General features: G+C 40.6%; 1 protein-coding gene across 3 annotated transcripts in view; it reads left to right on the top strand.

Moving 5' to 3' along the window:
• The window catches only part of ATP9B (ATPase phospholipid transporting 9B (putative)), a 122,416-nt gene that overhangs the window by 15,802 nt on the left and 88,865 nt on the right, over positions 1–17,749 (top strand). For 2 of the 3 annotated variants that reach the window (XM_066352325.1, XM_066352324.1), the window contains exons 3-5: positions 484–634; positions 3,867–3,980; positions 9,443–9,551. In XM_066352325.1, coding sequence (XP_066208422.1) covers positions 484–634; positions 3,867–3,980; positions 9,443–9,551 — 374 coding nt within the window. The remainder of the gene's footprint in view (positions 1–483; positions 635–3,866; positions 3,981–9,442; positions 9,552–17,749) is intronic. The other variant, XM_066352327.1, reaches the window with a different exon arrangement.

The following is a 17,749-nucleotide window of genomic DNA, read 5'->3' as shown; positions in this document are numbered from 1 at the left end:
GGGTGGATCCCAGTTGGAGTGCATGCAGGAGTCTGCTTCACTATCTCCCCTCATCACCTTAAAAAAAAAAACTGACTTGAGGCTTTAATGTTAATTTTTTATTAATAGTACTGGAAAGCCATCTTGTAAGAGAGGAAAAAGTGATTACATGGGAGAAGGTGCCACAGCGAATCACTTAGTGGTGTCCTGAGTTACCAGTAACAGCCAGCCTTCCTCAGCACATGAAACTGACCACTTCAGAGTGTTCATAGTTTTATTTTGCCAAGAAGGGGGTGTAAACAGGGAAAATAATTTCCTTGAGGTTCTAGAAGTCACTACACAATCACACAAGTGAATTAGTTTGACCTATTTTAGGAAAACCCTGCAGATTAGCATTAGATACACTATCAGTGTTTGGTAAATACAAAGCAATCATTATTGGCTATCCATATATACAGTTAACTTTAAAAAGCATATACAATATATATCTTTGGTTTTATGCAGTTGCTGTGATTGGCTGATAAATGTTTGTCAGAGAAAGAGACAGCTGAGAGCTCGTACTGTGTGGCTCGGACATCCTGAGAAGTGTGAAGAGAAACATCCCAGAAATTTCATCAAAAATCAAAAATACAACATCTTTACCTTTATACCAGGGGTAAGATTATTAAATTCTTAAAAACAGTTGCATATCAGCCCTAGCCAAATGGCTCAGTGTATAGAGCATCATCTTGAAGCACCAAGGTCATGGGTTTGATCCCTGATCAAGGCACAAATGAGGAGCAATCAGTGTTACAACTAAGTGGAACAATGAGTTAATGCTTCTCTCTTCCTCTCCCCCTCCCTTTTTCTGTCTCTCCCTCCCTCACCTCTTCCTCTCTCTTTTTCTTTCTCTTTCTCTAGCTCAGATCAATGGAAAAACTAAAAAAAGAAGAAGAAGAAACGGTTACATATTAGGGATTGCTAGCTTCCTTTGTTTTCATTTAAAAAAATTTTCTGTTGTGTCTTTTGTTTTTCAGCCATAAAAATTATTGTTAAATAATTTATACCCATTTTTAATGGATGTAATAGTTCAGCTGAAGAAAATTTATAGTTTGATTGTTGCCTTAAGTTCTAGATAAGCAGCATATTTATGTTCTTGTGGAATTAATTAAGTAAAGCTAAGTAAAATTATCAGAAAATAAGTAATATATTTTGTTTGGCTGGGAATTTGTTGGGACGGAAAGGTGGAATGTAATGTTTAAAGCTTGCCAAGAAGCTTCACAAAGTAACAATTTTTCCAAATACATGACTCAATAACAAAATATTTATTAGCATTGTTGGCTATCATTTCTTCACATGATAAATTTCACACCTTGTTATGGTGTGATATCCTACCTTCTTTTTAATTAGATATTATCCTAATTAAATACTGAAGTTTAAATATTTTATCTTTTTAATTACAATACTGAGTTTAGGTGTGTTTGGAGTACTAAATAGTTGAATAATTTTTGTTTTTGGTGCATCATTCCCTATTTTAATGACAGATTTAGTTATCTTTCTAAAGTCAAAAGGGAGCTGGTACTGATTATATTTCTAATTCAAAGTTTTTGACATGTTCTAGGTATGAGCTCTTATGCTATTTTGCAATAAAGTCTCTTGGCTATGTGATTGACATGAGAGCTGCTTTGTCTTTCATCTTTTCATTTAAATTATTGTGCTGACTTTCTGTGGACATTGATTGTCTCCCTCCCCACCTGTCCACCCATCCATTCAGGAGTTGGCAAATGCTTGACAAGTACTATGATCCTTTATTAAAACACACAAAACTAATGGCTCAAATGAAAGACTGATCTTCTGTCAGGACAATAAAATGCAGAGTGTCTTCAGGCAGATAAATATTCTCATTTTTAATGAATAAAGCTACTGTTTTCTCTTTAGATTTAAGTTATTAAATACTCGTAGATTGGCTAAGAATTGTACATTTTCCTAAGGTCACCAAGTTCATTCAGTAGACAATAAAGTATTGATTACAGAAAATTCACACAGCCTGCCAACTGCACTGTACCATGAACATACCTGTTGATGTGTCTGCACAACTATTACTGTGAATGACTTTTTCCTTAGGTTGTCTCTTAAATTAGTCTTTTCATCTGAAACATAGTATTTTAGAAACATTTGGTAATTGCACAGTGGGCATTCTATTCCATTTTTAGCATGAATGGCAATTTCTGAATTGCTAATAGGTATAATTTATGCTAACTGAGATTTTAAGGAAACCACTGAGGAGAAAGAGGACTTTCTGTCCTGCTGAGATTAATTTATAAAATGATTCCAAACATTTTCAGGCAGCAATTGAACACGATTATGAACATAAACGTGTTATCAGTGTAACCGATTTTTCAGTCACACACACGAACTGTTTGATGATGCAGATAAGTTCATTATGTAGAAACTGGCTCCAGACCCTTTAAATCAACAGTAAGGACTCAACCCATTGCTCTGCCCTATTAATAGTTCCATACCTTCCAAGTTGCATAAATAATGGTATCCAAGGAGATTTGGATTTGCAGTTGCAAGTTTGTAACAAGTTTCATTGTGATTATAGTGTGCTGTGTGAATTATTCTCATCTGGAACCATGAGTTTTGTTCCATTTTCATTTTCAATTTAAATCTATTAATTTGAGAATTTGTAATAGAAGTCTATTAATATACTAGATCTTGTTTTTCTTCCTTAGAGCTAATTTTATTTGAATTAAGCAAAAACAAAAAGTTGCAGGATTTACATTCCTAAAATTTTATTGACTGATATTTATTTTACATTTGAAAATATTGTTGAAGCTCAATTATCAAGGGACTGTAAAGATGTATAGGTAGCTGTCTTCCTGAAAATTGGTCTATATTTTACTTATCTTTATATTTTATCATTTCTTACACTTTGAGGTGACTAAGGCAGTTTTGGGGGGAAGTTACACCTGTGTATTTGCTTTTTTACTCACTGTAAGTCTCCCAGATTCCACATTCCGAAACATGCTCATTATGTTTATTTTTACCATTTCATAAATACAAGGTTAACACTTTTAATGATGTTTTCTGAGTTATCAGGATACACCTTCATATGTGTGTATCTGCTGCCTTGCTGACAGGGAAGGCTCTGCTAGCTCGGGGCTCTGTGGGCACGTGCAGTTCACAGACGGAGGAGGAGTGGGGAGCCGAACCCCTGCACACGAGAGGAAAGCTCTTCCAGGACACTTCTCACATAGTCGAATGGTCTTTCTTGTCAGTTTGTTTTAAATATAGTTTCAGGGTGACCTTACCTCTTTTTATATAAGATTTAGTTATTGGAAAGCTGATGTTAAAATTATTAAATTCACTGGACTTGGGCATATGTTTACCATTTGATGGAAATGTAGTAGTTTAGGCCCTGGCTGGTTGGCTCAGTGGTAGAGCGTCGGCTTGGCGTGCAGGAGTCCTGGGTTCGATTCCTGGCCAGTATACATAGGAGAAGCGCCCATCTGCTTCTCCACCCCTCCCCCTCTCCTTCCTTTCTGTCTCTCTCTTCCCCTCCCGCAGCCGAGGCTCCATTGGAGCAAAATTGACCCGGGCGCTGAGGATGACTCCATGGCCTCTGCCTCAGGCGCTAGAATGGCTCTGGTTGCAACAGAGCAACGCCTCAGATGGGCAGAGCATCGCCCCCTGATGGGCATGCCGGGTGGATCCCGGTCGGGCGCATGCGGGAGTCTATCTGACTGCCTCCTCGTTTCCAAGTTCAGAAAAATACAAAAAAAAACAACAAAAAAAAAAAAAAAAGAAAGAAAAATAGTTTAGGTCTTGTGCAGATTTTATTGATTTAATGTGCCATTAAAGATTTTCCTTGGAGAAACTGTTACTATTTTTCTATTCCTTTTTAGGTTTTGTATGAACAGTTCAAGTTTTTTCTGAACCTCTACTTCCTGGGTGTGTCGTGCTCCCAGTTTGTGCCAGCGCTGAAGATCGGCTACCTCTACACCTACTGGGCTCCTCTGGTAAAGAAAAAGATTTTAAGAATTAAGTTAAATTATGCAGGATTTAGAATATCGTTTTAAGAGTTGAAGTGGTTAATAGATAAATTGATCAGATTTTTAAAAATCTGACAATGTTGCTGTTTATCATTGAACTTCTCTTAAAAGATGTTGCAGAGTTCTGTCTCTTAAATCCCCCGTAGCCCTGTAGCTGTAGCCTCGGTGGGAACAGTCAGAGCCCTGTGCTGCTGCTGGGCACCGCTTCTCCTTGGCCAGGTGAATGTCTGCACCTGTCCAGGGACAGAGGCCTGCCTCTGCCCAGCTCTCTTCTGTGTCCACTGAGCTGTTTGGAATGACATGTAGGTCCACTCAGTAACTCTTGACATCCTGACAAATGGGCAGTTTTTACCTTTGGCTGATGGTGATAATTCTAAAGTATCTCGATGAAATCCAGACAATTCTGGTTGACAGCTCAGTGTCTTAAAAACTTTTAAAAAGCAAATGATATGGATATTCCCATTTCAAACATATACTGTCTTGGTAGTTTTATAGTATTTGCTGATAGTTTTTTATTAATTTTCAGCTTATATGGACAAGTGTATTGCTTCCTTCTGTCCCCTCTGGGGCAAATCACCAGTGTAATGTGGGAAGGAAACATGGCGGGTTAATTTCCTTCCGTGAGAGGAGGGTTCAGGGTTCCCCGGAGCACCTGCTGCCCTCAGAGCTGGAATCTGACCCAGGACTTGTAGGGTCACCGCTTCTGGTCTGTGTAGCCACGCCTCACAGGGAGGGATGGGAAATGGGGGATTCTGGGTTACGGGGCAGGCTGAACCACTGCCCCTGGTCTCACAGAGACTGTGTGAGGGCAGCAATGAAAGCACACAGCACAGCACCGCAGGGTAGGAGGTCACACAGCACGGCACCGCAGATCGGAAGGTCGCCCAGCATGGCGCTACAGGCTTGTCTTTTCTGTCACTGACTTAGTACAATTGAAGGAGACCTTGGGCAGGTAGTGCAGATGTCAGTCTGCATTCTAGGAGGATGGTTTGATAACACCAGAGGCTAACAAATGGATTCAGCATTTATATGTGAGGGATTCATCCTGAAGAAATATACAGTCTACCGGAAAGTTCTGTCCATTTTTGGAATAAAACAAAATAGAAATTTTTCTTACCGTCAATAAACTTTTTAAAATAATATAATTGCCATTATTATTAATGATTTCTTGCCAGCATGAGGGCAATTTGTATATCCCATTTTTGAAAAATGTTTTATCTTTTGATGCAAAAAATTGAACCAGTGCTTGTTTGATATCTTCTTCATTTTTTAATTTTTTGCCCTTCAAAAAATTTTGTAAGGGCAAAAACAATTGATAGTCGGAGGGTGCTAAGTCTGGGGAATATGGTGGATACGACAGAATTTCCCAGCCTAGTTCTGCAATTTTTTGACGAGTCCCCAAAGCAGCATGTGGCCTGGCATTATCATGATGCAGTATGATGTTCTTCCTATTGAACATCACCGGCCTCTTTTCTTGGACTGCTGTCTTTAAATTATCCAGTTGCTGACAATACTTCTCCGAATTGAGCTTTTCGTTTGGTTTTAAAAGCTCATAATGTATTGGTCCTTGAATGTCCCACCATATACACAACATTCTCTTATTCAGAGTCAAATTTGGTTTAGAGGTGGAAGGGCTAGGTTTTCCGGGTTCAAAATATGCCCTTTTCCTTAAGATGTTTTCGTAGGTAATCCACTTTTCATCCCCAGTTATCATCGGTTCAAGAAGGGCTCGATTTTGTTCCGAGCAAGCAGAGATGTGCATATGATGACTCGATCATCCAAATTCTTCTGACTTAATTCATGTGGCACCCATCTTGAATATTTCCACACCAATCCTATCTTCCGAATATGGTCCGAAATGGTTTGCTGAGCTGAATTAAGCCTTTCTGCGATCTCCGATGTTGTCAGAAACGGATCTTGCTCCAACATGGTCTTAACAACATCGTCATCGATCAAAGACGGTTGCCCAGAACGTGGCTTATCAGAAAGGTCGAAATCACCTGTTTTGAATTTTTTGAACCATCTTCTGCATGTCCTATCAGAAACTGTACCTTCACCAAACACTTTCAATAAATTTCTATGTGCTTCTGTAGCATTTCTTCCTTGTTGAAATTCGTAAAAATTACAGTGGCATAAATGAACTTTATCAGTAGCCATGGGTACACTATCGCTTCACACATAAGACTAATGTGAATCAACTTTATTTTAGTTAATTTGCTACGTCAGTATGTATACAGTAAGTGATAAAAATAGAGAGGCACACATGCACCAAATAAACATGTGCTTACGTGTTGAAACTTGTGATAGAAACAGACAGAACTTTCCGGTAGAACTGATAATAAGTAGTCAAAAAGTCTAAAGAATGTCTGTCATTTTTTATGAAAAAAATTCCTGTAGAAGTCTGATATCTGACTGGATTCTTTAACTCTGCCCTGTGCCATGAATATGTTTGAACACTGTGTTACTGTGTAACTTTAAACATGGTGTTTAGAGAAAGTATGTGGTCATGTTAAAGGTACATATATTAGAATAACTATGGAAAAGTGGGTTAATACGTGGATAGAATAAAATGCACTATTGGTTGGTCAGCCAGCAGTGAGTTTATGTCTAGCACTAGTGTAAGCAGAGTTGATGCCACAGGGAATACGGTGGCGTGCTTCCTGACAGCTCATATCTGGGAGGACAAGTGACAGTTTTAATTGACCTCTAATGCCAGGTGGCAGCCACACAGCTATGAAGAAGAAAGTATAAAGGAAGATAACGGGATTGAGAATGATGGGTTTAGTAGGATGGTCGAGGCAGGCCCCTCTGAGGGAAGGAGTAACAGGAGAGAGGGGGGAGCATGCACAGAATAGGGAAAAGAGTCTGCAGGCAGAGAGAACAGCCATTGTGAAACCTGAGGGCTACAGGACGCTTGGCCCTGTGGGAGGTAGGTGGTGTGTGCTAGAGTATGGATGAGGACTGTGGTTGGAAAGGGGGTAGGGGAGCTCAGCTCCCCCACACGTTCAGATTCCCTCCTGCCCGGAGCGGGCCGTGTGTTTACGTGTACGTTGCATATGCCCAGAAAGGAGAACACTTACACTTGAACCACTGTTTTAAAGTTGGTGTTAAAGCCAAGGAGCCATGCAGAGTCTTTCTTCTTTTCTCTGCCCTTCTTTCCACTGTGGTAATCTCTGTTCTAAATTTGAGGCTACAGTTGCTATGTATCTCTTAATAACTTCAGTATTTAACATATGTTTGTATCATTAAACAGTATGCAGCATTGTTTTGCATACTTTAAGAATTTATATAAAGTTTATCTTATTCTATGGATCTCTTTGCAACATGCTTTTTTAGTGTAAGGTTGGTTTATAAAATTGATCTACGTTGACACAGTCTAGTTTATTGATTTTTAGGAGTCTGTCACAAGGATTTGTCCCTCCTCCTGGAACAGGAGACTTGGGTTGATTCTAGTTTCCCACAGTTAACAGGCTGCTGTAATGACCGTTTAGGTTGTACATTACTCCTAACCCACATGTCCCATAAAGTCTGCAGGCTCTGTGTGCTGTAGACTAGAGGTAGCATTTCAAAAGTGCTGTTTATTTTTTCCATTTTTTGAAAGGAAATATCTTCACAGCAATTTATTCATAAGTTCCTGAGTTCTTGCTCTTTCTCTACCTGTGTGTTGTAATCACAACCTGTGTCCAGGTCCTGGGTGGTGTTGTACAGACACATGAGAGGAAGGGCCCCTTCCCTCTGTCTGCTCCAGCTGAGTGTTGGCAGTTAAGTAAATAGGAGGGCAGTTAGGCAAGGAAAGAAGAGATGTCTAGGTGGAAAAGAAGAAGAAAAGCTGTTTTTATCTGCAGATGGCATGACCTCAGATGTAAGAAAATCTAAGGAATCCACACACACAAAAGTATTAGAACAAATAAATGAGTTAGTCATGTTGCAGGGTATAAGATGAATACAAAAAATCACTTGTTCTTCTGTATACTAGCAATGACCATCCAAAAAGGACCTCAGGATAACTTCCATTTATAATAGCATCAAACAGAAAAAATAAGAATAGATGTAGATAAAGTGCAAGATTACGTACTCAAGCTATAAAACACTTTTGAAAAAAATTACAGAAGACATAAATAAACAGTTATTACACGTTCAAGAATTGGGAGGTTAGTGTTGCCACAATGGCAGTGCTCCCAACGTGGATCGACAGACACAGTGCAGTTTCTAGTTAAACCCCCACTGGCTCACTGCAGGAGCAGGTGAGCAGATCCTGGAATTCACAGGAAAATGCAGAGGTCCCAGGGCAGCCAGGACAGCCTAGAAAAGCAGATCAGTGGGAGGACTCACACATTTCAAAGTTATCACAGAGCTATTAGAATCCTGATAGTACAGTCCTGGCTCCTCTGGTTGTACAGAAAAATAACTAGAATAGAAGATGGTTGTCTTTTAAACGAAAATTCATCCAATGATGTGTTGTTTACAGAGTGGACTGGAGCATGTTGGTCAGTGACAGGAAGCCTACAAGAGAGGTCTCCACTTATGGGGAGATTGGCTTGTATATTCATGGAATGTGTGTTAGAAAATAAGAATGTAGCCTTTAAAAAAGATGGACATTAGCTACATGTTAGTGATATAATAATAGTTCATAGTAGATTATAAGTACATAAAAGTTTTATTCAGATAGCATCAAATTAATCTATTTCAGTTTTTACCTAAAAAATGAAAGAAAGCGCTATAATGGTACCGGTGCTCTCAAATGTTTTATCATGTTGCATTAGATAAGGAAATTGATCAGGATAGGTATCATTCCTGGGAATTGTTTTGTGTTCAGAAATGCTTTTATTCGATCAGAAATAAGATTTAAGTGTTTTGTGTTTAGCTTGAAGTACATACGTGTTATGATGTCAGTTTTGACCCTTGCCTTGGGGATAGCAAGAATTGTAAATCTATTACTACGTATTATGTTCCTTTTATAGTGTCTTATTGTTACTTTTTGTCTTTTTTCTTTGTTTTCATTTATTTTATATTTTAGAAGTAATAATATACAATTGACCTTTGAACAACACAGGTGTTAAGTCCCCACACAGTCAAACATCTACATGTAACTCTTGACTCCCCAAAACCTTAGTTGTCCCTGGGCATCCACCAGAGAGATTAGTTCCAGGAACCCCCACATATACCAGAATTCACAAATGCTCAAGTTCCCCTGTGGAGTGACGTAGAACCCTGTGTACAGACGGCTTCTCGCATCACAGTTCCCAACCACAAGTCAGACACTGTGCAGAAAATCTGCATATCAGTGAGCCTGCGTCAGTTACATCCATGTTGTTCAAGGGTCATTGCAAATTGAGGGGAAAAGTAAAACTGAATATTAAAAGAATTTCCCTTTACTCTTTTGTTCAAGTTAAGTTTTCTCAAATATCTTGTTTTATTTTGTTTTATAGGGATTTGTCTTGGCTGTTACTATCATGAGGGAAGCAATCGATGAATTCCGGCGTTTTCAGCGAGACAAGGAAGTGAATTCACAACTGTACAGCAAGCTCACAGTAAGAGGTTAGCAACACACTGAATCCAGTTTATCATTCATTCGATGTACCCATCATTTCAGAGGTAACATAGCTGAGAGAAAATATGTCTTACCATAATTCTGTTACTGAAAATTATATAATGTGATGGCATATGGTATCTAAGTAATTTTCTTATTGTAACATAACGCATAATTTCAGAGTAGATTTTTATTCATTTTCTAGATGTGTGAATGTATGAGTACGTGACTACAAATATACATAGACTTACACATGCACATACATACACATGTATCAGTAATTATATGGTGTACTCTGTTACAGTTTGTGTGTAATGCATGTGCTTGGACACATGGGAAACACAGCTAGTGTCTGCACATGCTCTGTGAAATAGAATATCACTGCATTTAGATTTCTCTTTGCGTTATATTTTAAACACAGTCATAAAGATCAGACATCTAGCCTGACCAGGCTATGGTGTAGTGGATAGAGCATTGGACTGGGATGCTGAAGACCCAGGTTCAAGACCCTAAGGTCGCTAGCTTGAGCGTGGGCTCATCTGGTCTGAGCAAAGCTCACCAGCTTGGACCCAAGGTCACTGGCTTGAGCAAGGGGTTACTCGGTCTGCTGAAGGCCCACGGTCAAGGCACATATGAGAAAGCAATCAATCAACAACTAAGGTGTCGCAACAAAAAACTGATGATTGATGCTTCTCATCTCTCTTTGTTCCTGTCTGTCCCTATCTATCCCTCTCTCTGACTCTCTCTGTCTCTGTAAAAATAAATAAATAAATAAATAAATAAATAAATAAATAAATAAATAAATAAAAGATCAGACATCTAGTACCATAGTTGAGGCTTAAGTAAAGGGCTTTGAGTACCTAAAATAAATGTCAGACCACAAACAGTAACTGATCTATGCCTGTTTCTCCTTGGCTTTCATTCAGGACTGAATCTTTGCTTAATTTATGTATTTAAAGAGCTTGTTTACTTGGTTTTTTAGTTCTAGTAAAAAGGAAGTGGTGTGTTTGGAAGAGGACAGGTGACACTCTTACAAATAGGCCCAGTTGCGGGAGGAAAGTGGCCGTGAAACCTCGGAGTCTGGTTAAAATGCAGACCTGCAGTGGGCGTTGTATCTTCTATTTATTTATGGATGTTTGTACAGTGAATTATTTATTTGAAATAATTCTGTCCCAAATTTTTTTTTCTATACCTTATAGGGATTTATTTTGCAAAGCATGCAGTTCGTCTATATAAAATATACAGTTCACTGGGTTTTGGTTATGAAACCATCACCAGCATAATTTTAGACATTTTTAACTTTCTAGAAAGAACCTATGGGCATATGAACAGTCATTCCCCATTTTTGTTCCTTTGCTGCCCTCCTCCAGTGCCCGGCAGTCACGGACCTGTGTGTGTTTCTGCATTGCTCTTCTGAACATTTCATGTCGGTGGACTCCTGCACTGTGTGGTCTTTTGTCACTGGCTTCTCTCACCGGCAGAATCTTTCCAAGGTTCATCCATGCTGTTGGTATCAGAACGTTATTTTTGGTTGTTGCCAAATGATATTCAACTGTAATAGTAGACCACATGCTATTTACCCATTCATCAGTGGATGGACATTTGAGTTGTTTCTACTTTTAGGCTGTTGTGCTGTTATGAACATTCACTTACAAGTTTCTGTGAACATTGTTTTTATTTCTTTTATATATATTCCTAAGAGTGAAATTTCTAGATTATGCAGTGACTGTGTTTTTGGTGAACTGCCAAGCTCTTTTTCCAATTGGCCGCACCATTTTACATTCTCACCAGCAGTTCCTCCATGCCTTCACCCATATTTCTATCTCCTGGTGGACAGCTGTCCTGGTGGATGTGAAGTTGCACCTCACTGTGGTTCTGATGTGTGTTTCCCTGATGTCTGATGGTGTCAAGCATCTTCTTGTGTGCTCATTGTCCAGTTGTCTATCTTCTTTAGAGGAATTTTATTCAGATTCTTTGCTTACTTTTTAACTGGGCTGTTTGACTTTTAGTTGTGGAGTTGTAAGAGTTCTTTATATTCTGGAATTACGTCCCTTGTTAGATAGGTGATATGGAAATATTTAGTCTCACTCTGTGGGTTATGTTTTCTCTTTTTTGATGACATCTTTTGAAGCACAGAGTTTTTAATGTTGATGAAGTCCAACTCATCTTTTTGTTCTTCTGTCACTTGTGCTTTTGGGATTGTGTCTAAGAAATAATTTGTTAACACAATATTACAAAGATTTATAGTCTTAATTCCTACATTCAGGTTTATTATCTCTCTTAATTTCATATTTTGTCTATGCTGAGTTCACATTCTTTTGCATATGACTATTAAATTGTCCTGGTACCATTTGTTGTAAAGTTTACTCTTAATCAAATTGAAAAATTAATTATTGGGACACTTGGATGCTTAAGTTAGTGGTATGGTCGAGGAGAGTGCGCTGTGGAAAACACAGCTGTGGTTGTGGGAAGGAGAGTCTCCAGCATGGCCAGGTAGGTTAGGTGTGACTCTGGTTTTATTGTTTAAAATACAGTGTAGGGGCCCTGGCCAGTTGGCTCAGTGGTAGAGCATTGGCCTGGCGTGCAGAAGTCCCGGGTTCGATTCCCGGCCAGGGCACACAGGAGAAGCGCCCATCTGCTTCTCCACCCCTCCCCCTCTCCTTCCTCTCTGTCTCTCTCTTCCCCTCCCACAGCCGAGGCTCCATTGGAGCAAAGATGGCCCGGGCACTGAGGATGGCTCTGTGGCCTCTGCCTCAGGCGCTAGAATGGCTCTGGTTGCAACAGAGCAACGCCCAGATGGGCAGAGCATCGCCCCCTGGTGGGCGTGCCCGGTGGATCCCGGTCGGGCTCATGCGGGAGTCTGTCTGACTGCCTCCCCGTTTCCAACTTCAGAAAAATACAAAAAGAAAAAAGAAATACAGTGTAGGTCCTTGCTTATTTAGTTGTACTTGGGTAAAGCAGAGATTCAGTTCCATGCATTAATTGCATCATTCAAAAACAAATGGCGTGGTGATGTCAGCAAACATGGCAGAGTAGGCAGCTCCACTGCCCTTTCTTCCACAGAAACACTGAGCAGTCAGGTGCACACTGAGGACTAACTCCATCAGAAATCTGGATGGGTCAGGCTTACAGCACCCGAGCAATTGTCAGTCCAGGTAAAGGCAGCCTAAACACAGCAGGAAAGCTTTCCTGTGTTTTCACCTATCCTTGCTCCACCCCTCCCATTTTGGTGCCATCGTGAAGTCAATAGCTGTGTCCTCAGTTTGAGACTCTGCATTCTGGCTCTGAAGGGAGCAAAGCAGAATTTTTTGCAAAGCATTGTGTTTATTTCTCTAACTTGTCCAAGGGCTACTTAGGGACTGGAACTAGGTGCTAGTCTTTTTTTTTTTTTTTTTTTTTTTACCTACTTGGAACTCACACAAGACAGGAAAGCCAGAAAGAAGCCGACATTTCTCAAGCATATGTAAGGCTAAGGCACCTCCCAAGTAGCCTGGGGCCAAAGAAACAGTTGACACACGCAACAGTGTCAGGTGCCAGGCAGAAAAATTAGGGGGGAGAATTTATTTTATTTTTAATTTTTTTTTTATTTAAGTGAGAGGAAGGGAGATAGAGAGACAGACTCCCGCATGCAACCCCTGTCTGGAGCCAATGCTCTCCCCATCCAGGGCCCATACTCAGAACTGAGCTATTTGTAGTGCCTGAGGCAGAGGATCCACGGAGCCATCCTTAGTGCCCAAGGCCAACACACTTGAATCAAACAAGCCATGGCTACAGGAGTGGAAGAGACAGGAGAGGGAGGAGAGAGGAGAAGCAGATGGTTGCCTCTCCTGTGTGCCCTGACTGGGAATCAAATCTGGGATTTCCACATGCCAGATTGACACTCTACCACTGAGCCAACTGGCCAGGGCCAGGAGAGAGACTTTCTTTGGAAAATTAGGACATTCCCAAATACCCATGTTTACTGGGGAATTTTGAAAGCCACTTTCAAGGCTGAAGCTGGTTGCATGCTCAGAAAAAACGTGAGAAGGTCTTTTGCCTCTAGCCCAGTGGTTCTCATAATACATAATACATAATAAATATGTATTTCTGATGGTTTTAGGCTAAAATATGTATTTCCGATGGCTTTAGGCTACCCCTGTGTTTTGGTCGTTCGACCCCTGCCAGGGTCGTGACCCACAGGTTGAGAACCGCTGCTCTAGCCAATTTCTGGTTCAGTGTGAGCAGAGGTACAGGCTGAGCAGGGTTGTAAACAGCCTGGCTAAGTGCTGGAACCCTCAGCACAGACTCCATCAGCACAGAGTCCTCTTTCCTTCCCTCCATTTCTCCTTTCCTTCCTTTCTTCCTCTCTCCCTTTTCCCCTTTTTATTTCACTCTCCTTCTCCCTTTTCCCCCTTATCGTATCTCCCTCCTCCTTCCTCTTACATTCAAGAAAGTCTTTCAGAGACTACATATGACAAAGAATGTATACACTTTACAAAATGAGTTTAGAAAAGTCACTAAATGGAACAGCATATGCTAAGAAACAGAGTGTACCCATTCATAGAAGACATTAAGAAAACTATTTCTGAAGACTTATTACACAAGGATTAAATCAGTTGCCTTAAATATGCTCAAAGAGCTAAAGGAAATGAATTGCTAAAAGATATCAGGAGCATGATGTATATAACAAACACAGAATGTCAATAAAATTTTTGAAAAGGAAGCAAAAAAATTCTGGAGCTGAAAAGTACAATAAATTTAAAAAAAATTACTATCAAGTGTCAGTAGCAGATCAGAGTAGACAGAAGAAACTATCAGTGAACCTGAATCAGGGTCTCATGAAGCATCCAGTCTGAAGAGCAGAAGGAAGAATTAGAAAACTAAATAGGGCCCTGGCTGGTTGGCTCAGTGGATAGAGCATTGGCCAGTGTGCAGACATCCCAGGTTCTGTTTCCAGTCAGGGCACACATGAGAAGTAACCATTTACTTCTCTTCCCCTTGCTACTCCCCTTTTCTTCTTCTTCCCCTCTTGCAGCCAGTGGCTCAGTTGGTCCAAGCGTCAGCCTCAGCCACTGAGGATAGCTCAGTGGATTTGAGCATCTACCCCAGGCAGGGTTTCCAGGTGGATCTCGGCTGGAGCGCAGGCAGGAGTCTGTCTCTCTATCTCCCCTCCTCTCACTTAAAAAACAAAAGAAGAAGCCCTGGCCGGTTGGCTCAGCGGTAGAGCGTCGGCCTGGCGTGCGGGAGACCCGGGTTCGATTCCCAGCCAGGGCACACAGGAGAAGCGCCCATTTGTTTTTCCACCCCCACCCCACCCCCTCCTTCCTCTCTGTCTCTCTCTTCCCCTCCCGCAGCCAAGGCTCCATTGGAGCAAAGATGGCCCGGGCGCTGGGGATGGCTCCTTGGCCTCTGCCCCAGGCACTAGAGTGGCTCTGGTCCCGGCAGAGCGGCGCCCTGGAGGGGCAGAGCATCGCCTCCTGGTAGGCAGAGCATCGCCCCTGGTGGGCGTGCCGGGTGGATCCCGGTCGGGCGCATGCGGGAGTCTGTCTGACTGTCTCTCCCCGTTTCCAGCTTCAGAAAAATACAAAAATACAAACAAAAAAAAAAAGAAAAAAACAAAAGAAAAGAAAACTAAATAGATCCTAGGAGACTTGTGCGTTGACAGCAAGTGTACTAATGTACACAGAATGGGATCTTAGGAGCAAAGGAGAGAGTAAGAGCAGAGAGATATTTGAAGGAATAGTGGCCATTAACTTCCAAAATGTGATAAAGGACATGAATCTACAGATTCAGAAAGTTTATTGAACCCCTGGAAAGGAAAATGCAGAGAGAGCCACTCTGGGACATGCAGTGATCAGACTGTGTTAAAACTCAAGAGACCCAGAGAACACTGGGAGTAGCCACTTGTCACATATGTGGGGTCTTCAGTAAGAAGATGAAAAAGCAGCAGGAAGAACACAGTGGTATTTTTAAAATAGTAAAAGAAAAAACTGCCAATCACGAATTCTATATCCAGTAAAACTATCATTCAAAAAATAAAGGAGAAAGTAAGGCCTTCTCAGATAAACTTAGAATTGGGAACAGGGACTCAAGCACATACTGTACACACACACACCACACACACACACCCATGTTCATTGCAGCATTAGTCTGAGTCACCCAAAGGTGGTGACGACTGAAATGTCTGTCAACGGGTGAATGGATAAACAAAATTGTGGTGTATTCATGCATTGGGATATTGTTTAACCATAAAATTTAAGTAGAGACAAGATATAACATGGTTGAACCTTGGAAGTGCTATGCTGTGTGAAAAACTAGGCACAAGCACTGAGGTTTCCCTTATGAGATGCTCAGTGTGGGGGCAGTCATGGGGACAGAATGCGGACCGTGGTTGCCGTGGTCTGGAGAAGGTGGGGATGTGGGTGTGAGCATTCCTTCCGTGGTGACAAAGGTGTTTCAGGACTTGACAGAGGTTGTTGTATGACACTGAGTGTACTGAGTGCCACTGAATTGTCCACTTTTAAATGGCTGATTTTCTGTTATGTCGGTTTCACCTAGAAACAGTAGAAATTGTTGAGGAAGACATACTAATATTAAGTCTTTTACACTTCTATGATATTTGTACAAAAAACACTTTAAAAGCATTTTTAGTAGGATAATTTTAAACACTGAAGGAAATTCACCTTCAAAAGAGCTGGTCATCAGTGCTGGTGGTGGTAATTTCTGCTATTTTTGACTTCCTGTGTTTGTCAGATAACATTTCTGAAATGCATTTGCATAACCACCATCCAGGGTAGATTAGTATTATGTGTCTGCACGTTACAGGTTGGAATCCTGAGGCCCAGGCTCACATTTGAACCTGGACCTTTCTGATTCCAAGCCCAGTGCTCCAGGCTTTCTGCTGTGGCATGTGGCTTCATGGCTGGTTATTCTGAGGCAAGTAATTGATAAGTAAACCCGGAACATAAAAAATACATGTGTATGCTTATCGGGCACAGTTTACAATTTATTTTGTTGTCAGGAGTGTTCGCTGCTCAGCCCCTTAGTTCCTATTTCACTGTTACCCATTCTTTGAATGGCATTGATGGCTTCTTCCTTGTGTGACCTAGTTTGGTTTGTTGCATTGTTTTTACATTTGCACCTTTTATATTTGGAGTTGTTAAGTACATTCTTATACAAGTACACTGGGAAAATGTTCTGTAGTTGGTTTATTTCTTTTTTAGTTTAGTTTTTTTGTTGTGTGGGGTTTTTTTTGGCTTTTTTTTTTTTTTTTTTAAGGAAAGCCTCTTCCACTTTCAAATCTGCTAATATCTTAAAGGTGCTCTGTTTGAAAGCAGAGAATATTTTAGCTGCTATATGATCTCAGTGGACACTGGATGATTTTAGTTAGCTGTTTGTTTTACTGCCTAAGAAGCTGCTTTTCTTGTGTGGGGGTTTCCCATGTCTGCAGCTGCTCTTTTCCTTCCTTCCTCCTTGTATATGACTGTTTTCGTGATCCCGTGTCTCTTGATGGGCAGTGTCAGAGCAGAGCAAGGAAGAGAGCCCAACACAGGTGCTCCTGCTTGTTGGCAGTGTTTGCAAAATTCCCAATGAAGAGAAGTTTGAATTGCATGCCATTCTATTTTCAGGTTCTTGGAACCAAAGCTATATATTTTTCCTGTTTCTAAGGAGAGGTGTATAAATTGTATGCCTCAGTAATTATCCAGTTGACTAGTTCACAATTCAATTCCACAAATATTTACTGAGTACTCACTGTGTGTTAGGCACTGTGATAACCTCATGGGATTCAAACACGAGCAAGTCCTGGACTGAGCTCACGCAGTGTGCAGACAGTACATGCATGTATTGCAGGTCTTTATTTGTTTTTATTTTATTCAGCCACCAAATCTCAGCAGGCTAAGAAGTCATGTCAACACTGCTCAAGTATTTTCCAGTATCAAACCTGAAGGTAACGTGAAACGTTAGATTTAGAAATGGAATTAATTCTTTTCTATGGTTTTTTTGTGTGTGTGTGATGGTCGCTTTCTGTATATATTATGTATTTCTCTATTTAATAGTTTTGGCATTTTGTTGTTTGTTTTGTTTTCAAGTATTCATATGACACATGAGAGAGAAGAAAGTCTGCTGTCTTTGAACCTTACATGAATCTTACATGTGGGAGAGAATGTGGGAGAACAGTCCCATATTTGCATGTTTCTTGTGTCCCAGTTTCCTTGCCAAAACAGAC

This window comes from Saccopteryx leptura, chromosome 11 (genome assembly GCF_036850995.1).
Source record: "Saccopteryx leptura isolate mSacLep1 chromosome 11, mSacLep1_pri_phased_curated, whole genome shotgun sequence".
NCBI lineage: Eukaryota > Metazoa > Chordata > Mammalia > Chiroptera > Emballonuridae > Saccopteryx > Saccopteryx leptura.
Note: the sequence above shows the minus strand (reverse complement) of the source record. Positions and strands in the feature narration are given on the sequence as shown.